This window comes from Plectropomus leopardus, chromosome 10 (genome assembly GCF_026936395.1).
Source record: "Plectropomus leopardus strain MGB_pleo_1.0 chromosome 10, ASM2693639v1, whole genome shotgun sequence".
Classification (NCBI taxonomy): domain Eukaryota; kingdom Metazoa; phylum Chordata; class Actinopteri; order Perciformes; family Serranidae; genus Plectropomus; species Plectropomus leopardus.
In genome coordinates, this window is record NC_142185.1 from 2,516,914 (window position 1) to 2,536,824 (window position 19,911).

General features: G+C 38.2%; 1 protein-coding gene across 1 annotated transcript; it reads right to left on the reverse strand.

Annotated features, from left to right (window-relative positions):
* Positions 1-504: 504 nt before the first annotated feature.
* LOC121949607 (uncharacterized) lies at positions 505-18,049 on the reverse strand. Its single transcript, XM_088082853.1, has 8 exons — positions 17,894-18,049; positions 16,931-17,021; positions 16,639-16,759; positions 11,148-11,311; positions 9,710-9,889; positions 6,776-6,913; positions 5,035-5,165; positions 505-3,014 (listed from the first exon to the last, which is right to left on the reverse strand). The coding sequence occupies exons 2-8, from the start codon at positions 16,980-16,982 to the stop codon at positions 2,178-2,180; spliced, it is 1,623 nt and encodes a 540-aa protein (XP_087938979.1). The 5' UTR covers positions 16,983-17,021; positions 17,894-18,049; the 3' UTR covers positions 505-2,177.
* Between the last annotated feature and the right edge of the window lie 1,862 nt (positions 18,050-19,911).

Sequence of the window (19,911 nt, forward strand, 5' to 3'; positions counted from 1 at the left end):
AGATTGCTTAGCTTCCATATCAGATCTCAGTTTGCTTCTCTAAAAGGCATGTATGCTGCCTGACATCTACGTTTTTAATATGCTTTCTGTCAATAAATATCCCCTACAACCCACTTCAGAAAATCTGAACAATCCCTTTAAAGTCGACAGCATTTCTATTGTGGAGTGACCTAAAGGAGGGGTGGATCGCAGCATATGGAATGGGACAGCTTCCTGTTTGAAGAACTTGTGAGTGTTCATGCCATTGGATGGCTGTAGGACTGTAGAGTTTGTGAATAAATGAGGTCTTTGATCAGAGAGAGATCAGAGGTGTAAGTAATGAAATGAATTTAATTGATTTGCTTCAGTTCCCTAAATCTGATATTAAAAATGCTGCTTCACTGTCATGACTTAGGCGACATGTTAATGTTATCAATAACACCTGCACTTTTCCTACTATGTCAAGTTAAAATGTGTGTGGTGAAAAATAATTATATAACAATAAAATAATTGAACAACTTTGGCTAACATGCGGTATCTTTATTTGTTTGTCTATTCAGGCTATTCTGTGATGCATCCGGGCTCTCAGAAAAGCTCCATGGTCATAATTATGACTTGGATTTAAACACGACTGCTCTTTACAAGACAGACACTGGTAATTTCAACAACTCCGATAATACCTTCAAAAACTGTGGAATGGAGGTAGCTAAACTGGTGTCAGGAGCTGCAGGAGAAATGTATTAAAACATTTCAGTTGGATTTCTCCTCCAATGAAAAGGAATGTACTACCTGTGAAGAAATTCATTATGATGCTTATGAACATACAGCAACACGTCAGAGCAACACATGCAACACATCCCAAGTCATCATATGTTGCCACTTTGCAGTGCATTACATATGCTCTGATTATCCTTCTGCGTCTGCTGTGTACATTCTGTGAGGCCACTACCATGATGTCAACACACGTACATGGTGGGGTGATGCTGCACAAGGTTATGTTTAGGCAACGACAGCACATGGCAACCAACTCCAGGGTGTCAGCAAACACATATGCTGGCATGGATGGTTAGGATTAGGAGGCTCACGGTAAGAAGAAAAAAACCCATTACATTAAAATGGGAAGTGAACACTGGACTCCCCTGTGAAAGTCCGGTTTGTTGGACCCATCCACTGCCCCTCCCACCCTCCTTATAGGCACCGTTGCATTCCTTATGCTGCATTCATGTGATGTCTAAAGGTTGTAGTTTCCGAGTTGGGAAGTTGTTTTTCCAGCTTGGTTGTGTTCATGTCCTTTGAGTTCGTAAAGTGGGAACAACATGGAAGCCACAAAGAAGATAGGTTGCATTTTCTAAGAGCATTTAAACAAGAGGTTGATAGCTGTTTCCAGTTTCTTCATATTTTTGTTATTTTTAAAAAAATATATTTTATATATTACATATTATATTTCTACATTTAATCTAGGTCACTCTGCATGGACAGCAGTTAACATTAATACCATAATACACTTTACATGTGATCAAAAATGGATATTTAATATGTGAAATAATAAAAAAGTTTCTTACCATTGACTGTACACTAACTTTTGCCCACCATGTTTATGCATTTATCATGCCAGTTTGGCAACTCATGTTATAAAATAATATTGTTATCTATGTTAGTATTCTGGTCTCATGCTTTCAAGTTCAATGTTTGCTTGCTTGCTGCAGCTAATAGATGCAGATACTAAAATGTGCAACTTAAAGTAAATGATAGCTCCTCGGAACAAATGAATAAAATATACAATTTTTTAACATCAACTGTTGACACTGTTTCCATGCTTTCTGCTATTTGTGCTGCGCTGAAATGTCACACAAGTGTCACAACTCGGCAACTCTAGTATCATCAAAATTTCCCAATTTACGCTACCAGTAGCGTTTCAATATGACACCATCCTGTAGTGCATGATGCTGACGGGACAGCTTACATCCAGCCATGCTCTCACATGACGCTGCCCATCCATGCATCAGGCTGCCGCGGCAAGTGCCGTGCGGCCATCTGCTGGCGTGCAACAACACCACAGCTGGCTCTGTCCTCGCTAATGCCTTCCAGAAGCGTATCATGCAGACACGAAAGCTGGCTTTTGACTTGGGATCTTAAGCCAACAGTGCTGACAAAGTGGCTGTATTTAAGAGTGAAGTTGAATGAAACAAGCTGACACATCATGAGTGTGCCATGTATCCTGAGAATTCTTTCTCCTCATCCTCCTCCTCTTGTGCCTCTTCATACTGTGTCTCAGCATCACAGTTTTTGAGATAACCAGAGAAAGTGTCCTCATGTCTGCCTTCGTAGCCAGTCACAGCAGAGTCTTGTGGCGGTGGCATTAGTGCCACAGCTGTCTGCTGATCTGACTCATATTGTGAATCTGTGAGTCTCACACTCTGTTTGGAGTCTGCAGGCAGCAGAGGCTCCAGACCAGATAGTTTTAAAGAGCCTGTGTGAGAATCTCTTGTATTCTGCTCCTCTTCCTCCTCTTCTTCCTCACTTACAGTCAGTGCAGCAAGGGTGACTGAGAACAGATTGATGTTTCCTGAGCTGTTACACACTTCCTCTTCCTCCTCTTTCTCCTCCTCCTGCACCTCACCTGTGACATGTCCCTGGACTTCAGTTTGACCCCCCTCAGACATGATAAAAACCTTCGCTCCTTCAGTTTTAGCATCTTCTTGATCACACTCCCAATGTGTGACCTCAGGTTCAAACTCTGTGTCCGCTACCTCTGCCTCCACTGTCCCAGAGTTCCCTGATGCAGCCTCTTTACTGGTTCCCGACACATCAACAGAGCCCTGGCAGGAACTGTCAGCCGAGGAAAGCTCTGCGCCTCTTTCCATGTATGCGTTTTCCCCTTCCTCCCCTTCATCCTCCTCATCAGAGTTAGCGCCCCCGGTGGCAGGTTGAGGAAGATTGTTGTGCCTCCTTGGTTTGTCTGTCTCCATGCTTAAGTAGATTTTGCTGGGGATCATCCTTTCTGGTGTCAGGATGTAGCCTTGGCTCAGAGCCTCCTGGAGTGGAACAGAGGGTACAAAGAGTCAGAGATAGAGGGAGGAAAAGTTGGGGAAGATGACGGTGAGGCTGTGTGATAAACTGATATTAAAGATGCACCATCGATGCTAAGTAAAGCAGGGTAGTGATACTAAAATACAACCCATGTACCAAATCTGGCCCCTGATAGGGTGCCGGGTAGCCCTTACCATTTTCTATTCACAATAAAAATAAAGCGATTCACACTGGGAATTGTTTTTGTACTTTTAGTATACATACATATACATATGTACAAAGTCCATAAAGCATCATCAAAATAGCTCGCTTATCCAAAAAGTGCCAGTGGAGGATCCCCCACACCCCCACAGAGGTCCTAGCTAAGCACCTAATGTCCTAAAATCCTAGAAATGTGCTAAAATCCTAGCAACTTCCTATAATCTGAGTAACTTCTTAAAATATTTGAAATGTCCTTAAATCCTAGAAGCGTCCTTAAATCCTAGAAACATATATGGGGTTGCTGTGACTGGCCCCTGGCGTCCTGTCATTTTGCAGAAGTGGCCCCAAAGCATGTTAAGTATTCCTGCAGTAGGTTAAAATCTATTCAACCAAATCAGATGATGATGCTGCAAGTGATTTAAGGCACGTGACTCAGTGTGAAATTTTAAGCTCCAATTTCTCCTAAACAGCAGTGAGTGAGTGCTTCACCTACAGAAAACTGGACTGTCAATCTGTATACTCTCAGTGTATGAAGGAGGCTTGCAACAGAATCAAAATTTTTGCGGTAAAGTAAGTGTCCCAGAAAATATTATGGTTTCATGGTATACACTTTTATGCAACTATTATGGAGTGTCCCAATAATGAGTTCTACAATCTGGAAATGAGTTAGCATTTCACCACCTCTGCTTCCCTTGTCTCTATGTCAGTGGGTTTTTGGTTAGAAGCCTGAAATAAGGTCTGTGGTTCACACAAGACTTTCATGTTTTGTTCTTTGACATAAAATATGTCAGCATATATCCCACTGTGAACTTTAAAGCCTTTATTCGGTTTAAAAAAAGGCATTTGCTAACAAGTGGCTACATGAGACTTCACATCATCATCATCACGTTGCACCACGCTGAACACGCCAAACTTGCTAAATGCGCCTTTAGAGCCTTGTTGTGGTGGTGACATTTTAATGCATACAACTATTGTGTATTTCTTTTCAAGCCTTACAATAGCTTTTTACTTCTGGAGATTGCATTTAGGCTTAAAAAATCCTGAAAGTGGTGTTCATTTGTGAAGACTATCTTGCTGAATAAAACCTACAGTAATCCAAAATCAAATGGAAAATTCCCAAAGGCTTTTTAAAGGCTTCAGTGTAGGCCTACAGAAAACCATCAACCCGGGGGCACTCTCTGACCCTGACAAGAATACTGTTGCTGAACAGATGCTTTGTGTATTGAAAATTGAAAACATATCAATTTTAGGTAGGTAGTCGTTGAGGACAGGTAATGCACAGGTGAGATTCTTTATGTGGTTGCAGTAATTTTCTCAATACTGTAAATAACCAAATGTACATGGTATGATAATTGTCAATTTTCATTCCACTGTGTAGTTTACTGCCGTAACACTGGTATGAAAAGTTGCACACAGATACTTCTCTACAATCTAACAAGCACTTTGTTTGAAGGTGACTGAATTCAGAGTACAGTTATAGTTCTATTTCACCAACATTGCACCAGTTCCCTTCCTGTCACCTGATTTTGAACCGTTTACAGCATTTCAACCAGAAGCAAATTGGTTTCGAACCTGTGAAGCTGGTTCTCATCTGGAACTGAAAATTAGCAGGTTTTTCTTCACCTGAAGTATGAACCTTGACAACATCAGTGGCCATGTCATATTTAATCGGTTGGAAAGAGAGGATGGAGAACGCAAAAATGGAAAAGTGAAAAATCTTCAGATAAAAAAGGGCATGCAGTGCTCTTATTAGTCGATAGATTTTTGGGTAAAAACAAAGATAGATAGATAAATAGATAGATAGATAGATAGATAGATTCTTACAATTAGCACTTCAGGCAGAGTTTCCCTCAGTTTACAGAGGAATCCAGTGTAGTGGAGGCAAAACATGGAGGTCATCAGGGTGCCGAAAGCAAAAATCAGAAGAGCAGCAACAGCACCTAAAACAACAGGGTCTGAAGGGACACACACACACGCACACACACACACACACACACACACACACACACAGACACACACAGACACGCACAGACACGCACAGACACAGACACAGACACAGACACAGACACAGACACACACACACACACACACACACACACACACACAGACACGCACAGACACGCACAGACACACACACACACACACACACACACACACACACACACACACACACACACACACACACACACACAGAGTCAAAAACTGTTCAGTCCAGAAGTGTTGGAGTCCTGCTGGGTCTATTTACTTCTCTGGACCATATGACAGTGTGTGTGTGTGTGTGTGTGTGTGTGTGTGTGAGTGTGTGAGTGTGTGAGTGACCTATAAGGCTTTATCTCTGCAGCTGACTATGTGTCTGCTGAATAGGATGTGTGGTCCACTTGATTAGGTCCACCTGCTGAGTCATTGCTCAACCTTGCTTTCCGTCTCATAATGCCTCCAGCCTTGGCTATTGCTGGCGTGGGGGCATAAAAAGTGTGCTATAGGGAACGCACAACTGTAACTTATCAGATGTAGATAAACTTTAGAAATAAAAAAGATATACAACATGCAAAACACTGGAGCACATTTAATTTTGCTTGTGGAATTGCCGGTCTGTTGAACTCCAGATGGTTCATATATGGATCATTGTGCTACCAGATGAAACCATGCTGTATTACAAATGGAAACAGTGAGACTGTCACATTTTTAACACGTGCAGAAACATCAAGTCAGCTTTAAAAGAGACATCATCTACCCTTTGCTGTGCATTAGAGCTGTCGTTAACATATCTGAAACTAGCACATCCTTGATAATAATACAGTAAATAATACAGTATTATCAAAGATGGAAAACACTCTGCAGGATTACCAAACTGTCAGGGCAACAAATACGATCTACCGCAGTTGTCACAGTCCGTAACAGGCTCACATATAATGCACGATAATAAATTCTTTCTCATCCAAACATGTATCTAAATGTGTCACAGATGTGTCAGGTGAGCCCACTACCTTAAAAACTCAAGTTCAGAATCTCAAGAATAACACTGTCACTACATCATAAACATCAGCTCTGAACTTTATTAAACTGCCTGTGTTTTAGTGCATGCAAACGTATTGTTAACCCCTAACTGCATCTTTTAATATTTTATTAAGGTTTTCATTATGACTCTTGTATTTAATCTCTGCTTCTGTCTGTTGCTGTTTCTTGTTGCTGCTCTGCAGGTCTGCATGCTTAGTGTGTGTTGTAGTTTCATGCTGCGTGCATGGCTATTTGTGTTGAAATGCTATATGTTGTTGCAGTGTTATTGTTTTGTACTGGTGTTCTGCTGTTTCTTGTTGCTTCACATGGCTTGTGTTCTGTCTTGGGAGTTTCTGTTTGTTGTAGCTGTTGCTGTCTTCATGGTGTCCTGCTGCCGTTGTAAAGTGGATTTTATCATGTTACAGGCTTCAAAACATCTTGCCAAAGAATTACAGTAGAAAATCAGCCCGATGGCTAACATTGGCACATTTACAGAAATGCTGATTAATGTATGTTTTCCTTATAAATAAAATTAAAGTAAATGAAATGAAATAAAAGTTCAGCTCACTTTTGCTTGAATCCACAATGCTTGTGAAGGCGCATTTCCAAGGAGATGGCACAGTGTGTTCGTTCACGTTAATCTCAATGTGCACCTGTACGCAGTACTTCATACCAGTCGGTAGGTTGCTCAAAGTATAACTCTTGTCTTCTGTAGTGACCAACTTCTGCAGGTTAAATGTAGAGAGAAATAATTTGGTCAATGATTTCTATTTAAGCCTCACTTATGAACCAAGCACACCATACATAACTGCTTGATTTGGTGACAATATTGGATTTAACTCTTTGAAACAAGAGCAACGCCACGATTTGGCTAGATTTCTTTCAAAAACATGAGAAGATAGCAATGAGCGGCGAAAGAAGAAATGAGCCAAAAATGAGCACATACACAAAAAAAATCTGTAAGAAGTACATAAAAATGACCAGAAATATAGTTTAAAAAAACATAAAAACAAAAAATAGGGTTAAGATAAAAACAACTGAGCAATGCCCTAAAAAGTGCTTTAAAATGATTATTTTGTTACATTTTGTAACATTTTCAATATATATTAATTATGATACCATCTGCAACTCAGACACACTCCCCTCATTTAAAAATGAACTCAAAACCCACCTTTTCAAAAAAGCTTATACCTGTCTCCCACTGCCTCCCCAAATCTAAACTGTCATATCCTCTGAATTCTGCTTTTGTATTCTGTTCTTGTATTTGTACTTGCTCTGTTCATGTAAGTGTTTTTATATTTTGCAATTTCTTTTTCCATCTGTATTTGTTTTTCTTTTTGCATTTCATGTTCAAGTGTGTTTGAGTACCTAGAAAAGTGCTATATAAGTCCTGTCTATTACTATTATTATTTATTGTTTGACATATTTTCTTAGCCTTAAAAAAAAAAAAAACTAAATCTACTAATTACTTGCAGTTTGTGGAACATTTCTTACCAAATTACTTTGCTTTTCCTCCCCATGTTTTTGAGAGAAATCATACCAATTTGCTCAGAGTTCAAAGGTTCAAATACTTGTGCTGTGGAAGACATCTAAAAGGAGCACGGGGAAACTTATGTTACTCCAGGTTTCAAAAGGTTAAACCTTGGTGTTACCCAAGGCAATCATTTTATCATTACAAGCAGTGAGAAAACATCTGTGGTGTCGAGATATGAGCTGTTATGTGACCAAATAATGGACTCATGAACATGAAGGGTTAACATGTAACATAATTAACCCTAATATAAAGGTGCATTTCGTGATTCTAATCCAACACACTTTTTGTTAAATTCAGCAAATATCTCATCACTGTCCACTGTCTGTTCTTTGTATGTTCTGAAAAACAATCCAGTGTTCATACACCACCCTGGCCTCACCCACAAAAAAAAAATGCAGCTGCTTCATGATGGTAATGACATGTAAATAATGTCAGAGCTCGTGAGGGAGCACCAATGGGAGGAATGTGTTTGAGATCTAATACCAATCTGGCTGTATTCCATTCAGGTGTTCAAGCGCTTTGATATACTACATGCTTACTCATTGACATGGCTTACTGGGACCCCTAATGGAATGAAGCCACTGTGAATTAGGGCTGTTAACCAATCAAAATTGACCTGTAGCTATTCCCTGCTCTCAAACGCCATGAGCAAAACAATGCACTCGGCATCCTGCTGGTAGACTTCCATAGAGAAGCATCAGAAATTTAGACTTTTTTTAAGAAGATAAACAATCAAGGATGTCTACATTTGATCTAAGGTAAGACGACATGATGGCAGCAAAATTTGCTGCAAAGTCTCAAGAATAAATAACCTCATATATGATGTCAACAACATTGTGTATAATGTCACCTTGCAGCAAATTTTGACAAGTAATGTTATCTAATAGCTGCTAACGTCATGGCCAACTTCAGCTTCGTAACATTAGCTCATCATGTCATCTGCTATGAAATAAAGAGCTTCTGTCCCCAAAAGTGATGTACAACTTCTTTGGATATGTCTTTTACACTGACAGCTGCCACCGTTAGTATAGGCAGTGTGCACATTGCTTGTCCGAGTGAGCTAAGGGGTGGGGCTTAGCGGTGGGTCAATTATGTCAGTCGACTCAAATTCGGCCGTGAAATACATTCAATATTTTTTTTTTTAAGTTTTAAATTTGAACAGACTCAGCGTGACAGCCAGTGCCATTAATGTAATACAGTAAAGAAGCTAACTGTGCTAACAACAGATAAGAAATGCAAAACATTTTTTGCCAACACTAGATATCAAACAAAAGCCAGAGACTGTGTTGTATTAAGTTGCTGTGAGCTGTAAATTCACCACTTCTACGCAGAAGAGAGAAGATAATGTTGTCTTGGAGCCTAACAGTGCAGCCTTTCTTCCTCTGTGCCTCTGTCTGCATGTCTGCAGCTCCCTATATCAAAGGGTAGCTCAAAGAAGTGCTCACTCTGGGGACCAAAATGTCTCCAGAAGCACACGACACAGCACACTAAAAAAAACCCCAAAAAACAACAAAAAAAAACCCTGCTGGACTTAAAACAGTCTGTTAACTGGAGGTCTCCAACTGATGATTCGAACACACAACTTTCAGGGGGCGGTTCTACTGTGAAAGACCAGTGCTTTTCCTGCTTTGATAAGTCAAAATGTCTGCTGTGAGAAGGATCTGTTAGTAAGTAAATATCACCTTAGATTTGCAGTTATCAGGAGAACAATCATACTGACAGGCAATGCAAAACAAACACGAACACATATGATTTTTAGGTGAATCAAATTTGAAGTGAGTTGATATATAGTAATATCTTATGTGCTCAAATTCATTGCTTCCATCTTCTGAGGTTTAATGTGACCAATGAGACAATCTTCCTCAGGGGAAGCGTTGTTCTGGAACATCACCATAAACAGTTTAGAATCAGAAATCAGTGCTTTGCCACAGATGAGACATAGATGTCTTACCGCTGTCTTTGTGTCACTGTCTTTGCCGATGTCTTTGTCGGTGTCTTTAATCTTCTTCCAATAGATTATGAATTTAACATCGTAAATTTTCTCGATATCGATGATTTTTGATCTCTTCTCAGCTTCAGGGAGTGAAATGTTGATTTGGATGCAGTTGCCACATCCAGCCAGTGAGACCCCTGGAGGACCTATTTTGGCTTATCACAAGAAGAAAACACATTCTTTTTAAATTCAGGCAACTTGTGCGTCATTAGAAACACTTGTGTCAAAAAGGGTGGCAGTGAAGGTGTGATGTGAAGGTAAATCTGTCACTGTCACATTTTGTTTTTATTCATAAACCAGATTTTCCACCTCAGCCAGGCCTAACTGATTTATTTTCCAAATTTGCGAGATTTCTTCAAATTTTTAATTTGCTAATTTTATATGTTCATAAAAACAGGTTGGTGGAAACAACTGATCTGGATACTGACTGATCATTTCAGCACTAGTTAAAGATATGCTATGCAGGAATTGGTGGTAACAGTTAGCAAACACAACATTCAAAGTCGGCCCCTGCTCCCTGCACTATGTACGTAAAATGAAAGCTACTATTGTAGGCACATTACATTTGCTGTAGTGCAAAGGTGAAGTAAAAGCAAACCCTATATTGACCCTCATTTTGACATGAGCATTGTCCACCTGACATTTCACCTTGCTTTGTGTGCATTTGTTTGTGCAGTATGATGCATGCTGCCATTACCTGGCTGCCACCTTTTTACAAAGCCCAGACCTCACCTTTACACTGGTTTTGGATGTGCATTACTCACCTACAAATTTCTCAAACACAGCAAAATAACAAGAAAAGAAGATAATCCAGGGGTTGAGTGTCTGGAGATAACTATACCTCCACACACTGAGAGTGGCTCATGGTGGTGATTGGGAGGGATTTCTTTTGTGTAATTCCATAATGTTTTTTTAGAAAAATCCTGCATAGTATGCCTTTAACAGTTAGCTTTGCGAAAGAGTTGCTCCTTAACTAAAGGTAAAGTTTTTTTTGCAAAATTCCTGAAAACAACTTGTTCACTAAACTTCCTTGAACTAACTACAATATTATTATACGCTGCCGCTGTCACTACTTTCTCTGATAGAATCAATAAGACTCAGTCGTATCTGTGAGCAACAAATCATAATATGTCATTTATTAAATCCAGGCAACAAATGGTAAATGGACTGCATTTGTATAGCGCTTTTCTAGTCATCTGACCACTCAGCACTTTCACACTAGGTCACATTCACACACTAGTGGCCAAGACTACCGTATATAGTGCCACCTGATACTCAGTAACCATTCACACACACTCAGACGCAAATGCAGAGCATCAAGAGAAATTTGGGGTTCAGTAGGACCCGCTCTACCTCTGAGCCACAACCACCCCAAACAAGGATGCAATTCAAAATGGGCTCATGTTGACTTACTGTCTTCAAAAGGAGTGAAGAAGAGTTTGCTGGACTCTGGAGACCAGGTTTGGTTGTAGAACGCCTGGACAGTCAGGCCATACTCCACTTGGTAGCGTGGAAGCTTCAGTATATAAAATGTCTCTGTTGAGTACGGTAGCTGTTTTTGTTTTTTCTTGTTCACTCTGCAAAAAGAGAAGCAGAGAACAAACATTTTATTTCAGGTTTACAGTGTGCTCGGTATGGCAGCAATATTGCTCTTGTTCAGCTAGCTAACTAGCTAGCTAGCTGGTTATAAAAGCATAATATGTCACTCAATAGTACAGTATGATTATGAGCCAATATTGCCTTATCACAGCTATATCAGTAATCCACAAGGAATTGTAGGACAGTAATTCCAGTGTTTGAGGTCTTTTTGGAAAAGTTTTTGCACCCGAAAGCACAGAAAAGGTTACTATTCAGCTGTCTAATGTCCCATCTTTATCACATCTCTTTAAAGGGATACTTTGCCAATTTTCAACCAGCTTTGTATCAAAACAATAATGGTGGCATGTGTACATTAACTATGGCAAATTTCCCCACATCCTACTAGCACCCAGATCTCCCTCATTTGCCAGTGAAATCTGCTTCTTTAGCTGATACCCAAACTACAGATTGTACTTTCTAATTTTTTTTCACAAAGAGTATAGAAAGTGGACTGAGAGAAAGAGAGGTGCCCCTCTGTCTGTGTTTCTGTCAATCTCAAGTGTTAAAACTAGGCAGTGCTGATCAAACATGAAACATTATTGTGTTACTACATTGTTTATTTTTCACCTAAAATGTTTTCGGAAACACATTTTGTTGCCCTGTTTTGTTTTTGGTCAAAAAGTCGACTTCCTTCATTGTCATATTCCTACAAAACAACACAGTCTCCCCCACACAGACTGTACAAGAAGACACAATGTGCCACTTTACATTTCTGTGAACCAACTGATGAATGTGCTCAGCTAAAGGTTATTATATTTTTATGAGCAAACATTTAGCTCAACAGGAAAATCTCCCCAATTTCTACTGAATTTCAAGCAAATGTGCAGTTAAATCAAACTGCAACAATATTCCCTGGGATTGTTTTGATTTCCTACAGCCATAAATGTGTCCCATCAGAGAAATTTGGAAGATGCTACTGTATAATGATGATAGATACTTTATCAATCCTTCACAGGAAATTCTATTTATTATTACATTCACAGCCAAGCCACACACAACCACCCATAACATAAAAGCACATTCGTAATTTTCCACAGGGAAAATAAAAACTCTCAAAAATAAATACTAAATAATAAATACTAAAAATACTCTATTCTAAAAACAAATCCTAATGATAAAAATGATTGTGCAGTGAATACAAGTGCAAGAATAAAAGTGCAGTAATTAGTATAACATTCTACAAAAAGAAATCTTAAGGGATAATTCTGGGGCTATCCTTTGGAGTTCTATAGTTTAATTATTGTCAAGAAATCCCAAGAAAAAACATGATACACAAACAACTGCTGCCTTTCCTACTATTCATTCTTTGACTGACTGAACTGAAATCTTTCAAGCTGTACTAATCAATATGAATATAATCACATAAAGTCCGGGTAAAGTGATAATTAAAATGTGTTCTGAGTTTGTCACATCACAGAAACGTGTTATCAAACGCCTGACCAAATTTAAATTACAAAAGAAATTGCCAAGTATGTAAAAGAAGGTCTCAAAATCATGAAAGAATGCACATTATTCTCTGATAAGAAATGCTGGGGGCGTGTCTGCTGGAGAAGTGGAGGCCACGCCCAATTGCGGGACTATGCTAATGATGCTTCTTGTTTTTGTACTGCTACATTGTCATGGGCGCGGTTATGCTGAGTATAGCTCCACTGCATCATCGAGCAGGTTCGCCCAAAATGATGGGTGGTGAAAAATGGTAAAAAAACTGTCAACCGTGCAACTCCACAATTCAGTACTATATAGTAAAGGGTCTTTGTAACATGTTTTCAACAGTTTCCAACATTTAGAATGCGTTTTGAAACAAATCTCTGAATTCACTATATTAATATTCTTTAATATAGTAAACAAGCTGTGCTAAGATAAGATTGGCAGTGTGCAAAAATTTGTTTTGCAAACACTAGATATCAAACAAAAGCCAGACTGTCATATTAAATTGCTGTGAGCTGTAAATTCACCACTTTGAAACACAAGTAAGAAAAGATAAGAGATAATCTCCTCTCAGAGCCTTACAGTGCTATCACTCACTGTGCCGCTGCATCATGTCTGCTGCAGCCTGGAGCCTACCAAAGAGCAGTGGAAAAGACTGACCGGTCTCCAACTGATGATTCAAATATTTGACATGTAAGGGGAACCCCTATGAAATTCCATACTAACATACTATTTACGACTCTAACAATATCTGAGATTTTTTAATAAATCCAAAACCTTAGTTTAAACCAACAGTACGCCAATTGTGTAATATTTGTGGTGACATATTACAGTATGGAAACACTGGACAACACGATAGCATATATCCCACAATGCAATGTGGTAATGACAACAACATACATGAGAGACAATGGCAGACAGCCTAACATGGACAAATGTACTGTTGAACATGGAACATTTCATAGCCAGATTTTTTTTTCTGAGCAGTTGGGTTAGGGTTAGGACGGGGCTGGTACAAAACACTCCTAAAAGGAGACTTAATATTAGATGGCTAAAAACAGAACTGCTGGATGTGCAAAAGGATTTGTTGACAAGAAGAAAAACAGAAAAATGTGAGCAGAGTAATACTTCACAGTTTAGTAAGATAGTGAAGAGAGTACCTGATTGTCAAAACATATTCTCATATTACCACCAGTAACAAGTCAAATCCAGTAGTGAAATAAATCGTGTGTATTCAGTTCTGTAAATACAATCAGATGAAATGTGAACCTTCACAATGACTGTCAAAACCAGAGATTAGATCATATGAAACTGAAAAGCACACATACAAACACTTAGATCCAGTCACAATAGCTTTTTCTAAGAGCACTTGAATCATCAGTTCCTTTAAAACTACCAGCCAGCCTCTCTGTGGTCATAGCGGCACTGCATGCACACAACATGCCACACTACAAGCCTAATGGATGGAAACAAATAATGCCGAGTCCCAGTCAAAGACAGCAGCGGTTATAGGCACAAAAAGTTTCCCACAGTCAGAGATTCCATCAAAGAAGACACTAAAGGAAGCCACAGACTGTCAGATAGACCATGCGCTGAGTGAAAACGTGACCAAATTAAAGGTCGCGGTTGTTCAGAGATGATAAAACCTGAAAAGACTGACACAACATGACAAATTCACGCTGATGTAAATCAAATATAGCCTAAAATGATTCTTCAGATTTTATTTTTGGTAATATATTTTTTTACATAAGCTATTTTTTCGTATATATATGAAGAAATACATAATCCAGATATTTATGTAATGACAGCAGTTGCACAGCTCTAATGTCTATAAGGCTGCAAAATGACACCAAAATTCTGACTTTAAATTCAAGCCAGTACCTTGTATATACTTTTTTGAAAAATTTTAGTTTTATTTGGCTTAATCAAACATAGATTTAGCATAATTACAACTAGGGATGCACAATAATATCAGCACGTTATCAGTATTGGCAGATAATGGCTTTAAAACCGATTGCCTTGAAAAGGTAAGTAAATATAACTATTAGACTTAATTTATGTTTAATTTATATCTAATTATTTAGTTTACTTAAAATGTAGTTATATTTACTTAATTTTGTGGAGTTGTTGGAACTTAAAAGTGACAAGTTGAAATGAATCAGTCTTTTGAAGTTTGAGCAACTTCATTAAACCATGTTTACTGTGTATTTTTTTGAACATTTTAAGAAAACTGAACTGACAGATCTCCAAACTTCATCACTGGCTAAATCCTCTTTGACATGATCAAGTTAAGTCAGACTAACTTGGTTTACTGAAGTTATTAACGCTTAGAAAGAACAAGGTCATTTTACTTGTCATTTTAAGTTGCAACAACTTCACAAAATTAAGTAAATACAGCTAAATTTGAAGTAATCTTAACAATTAGATATAAAGTAAAAATATATTAAGAATACTAACTATATTTACTTTTTCAAGGCATTGGTTTCCAAGATTAGATCAACATGTCAGATTTTACAGTGTGGGGAAAATAGTTTGGTTCAAGCCAATTTGCTCAGATTTCAAAGGGTTAAAGTAGATTTTTGTTTTGGCCTGTCAATTTCTACATTTTGAAAAGCACTGTATTTTATGTCTGCATCTGCCACTAGTGGGCTATCGTGATATGAGTACGTGTAATATGTTAGTCCACTACACGCAAGACTTGATGTTCTCTGCAATGAGGTGGAAAAATGTGTGTATATTTTTGGTATATGCAATCGGTCAGCATGAGTCCGAAAATATTGCCATGTCAGAGACTGGCAATAACCCCAAATCATTCATCTTTAATTGCAACATAACAAAAAAATGTTAAGCTTTCAAAACAAAGGATGTAGCAATGTGTAAGTCACCACTGAGTTCCCAGTAGAGGTTTCAAGTTCTAAATATAAACCACAACGTCCCTGTGTTCACTGCGGACCTTTGTCTTACATTAGCCCCATCTCACTTTTGTTTCATTTCCTCACTCTCTGCTGTCTCTATAGTAAAAACATAACATTTACAACAACAGAAGCTGTCCCTAGAATGTGTCCTGAGGACATGTTTTAAATCTAATCTTAACTTCTTCTTTCTTCAAAGGAAAAATATGATTTATTACATCTTGGGTTTTGACAAAACAATCTCTACTCAGGGTCCACTTTTCTGTTTGTTCTAAAGCTGTCCACTCTATACACAGAGAAGTTTGGTCAGTTGCCATGGAAATCTTGGTGACAGAACTTTCCATTATTCTGAACACTTTTAAGACTTCTTGCAAAGTTGTTAGTTATTTTATTTTTTCATTTATGTTTTTCTTTTTTCTTTTTGTCAAGTAAGTTTCTTGTACCTTTTAACTCATTTAAAAGTTTTGGTCCGTGTCTTGTTAAGTTGCTTATTTCTTTCTCCCCATGTTTTCGAAATAAATCAAATCAAATTGCCTGATTTTCAAAAGGTTTTGAAATGTTATTTTTTAAAATATTTATTGTTATTTTATTGCTTTCTCTGAAAATAATTATAGAGACATGTTTCAAAAACAAATGAGCAAAATTGTACACACAAGCAACTGTGCAAGAACTTTAGAAATATGTTGAAATATATGAAAAAACTGTCTGAATGTCTTAATTTGTAGTGTAGTCTTGTTTGTGAGTGAAATTTGGTCACTTATTTGACCAGACATTCCATGCAAAATTGCTGAGGTAAATACTGCAGCACGAGTGAGTCAGATCAGATCTGTAGAAAACAGTCTAATGGGACCAAAAAAGAAAATGGCATCACTCCTTATGTGGCAGGAAATGAAAGCAGCCAACAAGATGGCAGACAGAGAAATTACCTCCTGATGATCTTGTACTGCGTTCCTGGTGGGGTACCGGGCCCCGGATCCCAGCGCAGGACATGGTGGAAGTTGACAGAGCTGATATTGAGGTTAACTGGAGCAGGAAGGGAAGTGAGCACTGTGGAAAAACACGTGATACAATTTGACTAGATACACAGACACACCTGGCAGGGCACTTCCATGAGTCAATCACAGGGAGTGGGTGTGTTGAGGAGAATGGTATCTGAGGTATTTAACAGACGTCGATGTAAAATATAATGATTCTCTGGAGGCAACTTGGTTTACTCACCAGGATCAAGAAGTAATAGGAGATGGAGAAGAAGATGCAAACAAATCATCATTTTGTGCTCATATAGCTCCAGGTAGAGACTGCATGGTTACTGCCAAAAAAACACAACACAACAGTATTCCTTATATTCTGTAGGAATGAGGCATTCAGATAGAAGCTTCTGCATAATCTAGCCCACATTTATTTCCTTGAAAGTATAACCACATATGCCACAGTATTAAAGTCGCCTGTTGCCTTTTTACACATACTTCTACTTAAAAAAATGGTCACAAGTTTCAATAATGTCACCCCCCCAAACAACAACCTGTTTTCATACGTGTAAGGCTAATTATAACAGATACTTATCATACTAAAAATACCAATACTACTACTACTACTACTACTACTACTAATAATAATAATAATACTTATTGTGTACCATAATACCTTGAAACTGTGACGTTTTCTGAGATGGTTATCATACTGTCAAATTCTCATGCTGTTACAATTCTAACCACAATCCCCCTTAATGATATTTTCTCATATTTTAATAATTACAAAATAGACTTTATCCACTTTTTCAGCTTTAAAAAGACCTTTTAAAACTACTACTAGGCTACATTGATATGCTAACTGTACTGAGTTTGAGCTAATATATCATAACTTAATAACTGGCTCCGTCAATTTTCTAATAGAGCTGACCCATTTTTTTAGGCTGTCATAACTGACCTACGAACAGTGTACTTTATCTAATGTTAGGTAATTCTGACTGAAATGCAAAAACATTGTGTATTTAACCGATATAAACTGCAGATATTAGTGCTTTTGTGACGACGCTGGCAGCTAGTTGCTCATATTACGAGTTTCTCTGTAATATGTTAGCCTGTTAGTGAGGCTCCACTTCAGTGGACGCACACTGATACTTGTTAGCTGACAAACAAACAAACACTCCTGTAGTGAAATGTCAAGTGTGTAGAGACTTACCAGCAGCACACAGCGCCTGTCAGTCCTTTCAATGTCCGAGAAGCAAAAGCGAAAAGTAGTCCGGAGCTGGTGGTTTCGCTCTGCGCTGTCAAAGACACCGAAGTCTGCCAACTTCACCCTGACTACGAGCTAAAGACATGGCGCTACTATTTCCTGTCACACCTTCAAAGTAAAAGTCTAACTGCCGGATACCTGTTGCATCATTTAAGTGAAAAGAAAATATGGAAGCGATATGGTTACAGTAAGCAATATCACACGAGAGGGAGTGATGTTGTGCTCGTATATCATCACGGCTGTGATTATCTCCTACGACCGAATCACAGCCGTGATGATATACAAGCACAACATCACTCCCTCTCGTGTGATATTGCTTTTCTACAACAGTTCTACAAGCGTCTTTTAATTGTTAATAGTAACAAACGGCAACAAATTATGATTTGTTTGTTTATTTAATCATATTTATTTAATGTTTTTTTTTGGCTCCTCAGAGCCCTTTAAGAGAGTGTTTATTCTAATGCACTAGCTCTGCTGACACAAATAGTTCCGCAACCGCTGGACTTGACATCTGTTACCCAGCAACACATAAACATTTTCCTACACACTGCTAATCTGTGTTAGCTAGTCTTATAATACATCCATGTCGTCAACATTCTGGCCACCAGCTGAGTCCTGTTAAGGAAAGTAAAGCCCATGCTTTAACGTCACTATGTCAAGAGTAGTGCACTAGAATAAACAAAAGGGTTCTGGTCAAGATGTAGAAATGTTGCCATTATCGCGATATGCATTTTTTTAATAATATAAAAAATATACCGGTATTATCATGAACGGTACGATATGGCACAACCCTAGTTAGCTCCGTCTTCATGTTATGCACAGACCAGCTGCTTAGTATCATGAACATTTATGTCTGTGTTTTCAGTGAAATCAGAGTCTGTTAACAGACACTTTGAAGGCCTGTGAGATTCACATGAGTTAGTTTGATCAGACAGTTCGTCTCCAGTGTGTGTCCACTCACTGCCATGATCTCCATCACCTTGTCTCGTCCATTTTGTTGGCTGGTCAACTGTTTAACAGAAATGGTATGTGAGGCTACTGTCATATTCAGAATCATTAAAAGTACCAGTTACACTAAGAATTTGCTATTATTTTTAATGTTGTCCACAAGAATTGTGGTCTTACAGAAATTAACATTATTACCACTGAGCATATCTTTGCTGGAAATTCTGATATTCTAAAAGAACCTTATAGTAACAGACACATCAGAGATGCTTTTGACTGCATCACACCTCCAGCAAACTTCTGGTCTTCTGTCATTAAAGCGTGCTCAATTGTAAACAAATATTGTAATAATTATTAAGTGAAAACATATCCTTCTGAATTTTACATCAAATTTACCCAGCTAAAGATGTGTTGAAAACATTTATGCCAAATATAGGCCTCCACATGCCTTCTGTAATTTAAATAGATAAACAATATTTAATTTGTTTGTTTTTTCTTCACTGTGATCATTAAAGTTTACGCAAAGGCAAAACTTTATGAACAGGAAAATGTGCGCAAACATACAGATTAATGTATTTAATGTGATGTTGGAATGGTCTTTGACACTTCTGGCATGTTATTTTTACACGACAGTAGTTGTATTCCTCTTTGTTATGAATTAGGGTTTTTTTAGGGGTAATAAATAAATTTACTATGAGTGTTCATTCATTTCACATTGTGTCAATCTTTGATTGCTTTAATTTTGTTTTTTATAGCTTTCCTGATTATTCTGTCTAGCACTTCTACTGATTGTGTTTCATCATGTTTTTCTCATAGAGATAAATATTTCATGTTGGCCCATCTATTTGATCTGATCTTATTATCCTGTCTTGACTTGTCAGGTCAGCATTATTTAAAAAATGACACCTAAGGCAATAAATTTCCCAAATGTTGTCACTATATTGGGGGTTTTGGGTTACAGTTGGAGTAGTGCTGATGTGATGACAGTCATTTCACTTCCCAGACGTCATTAGGTGGTT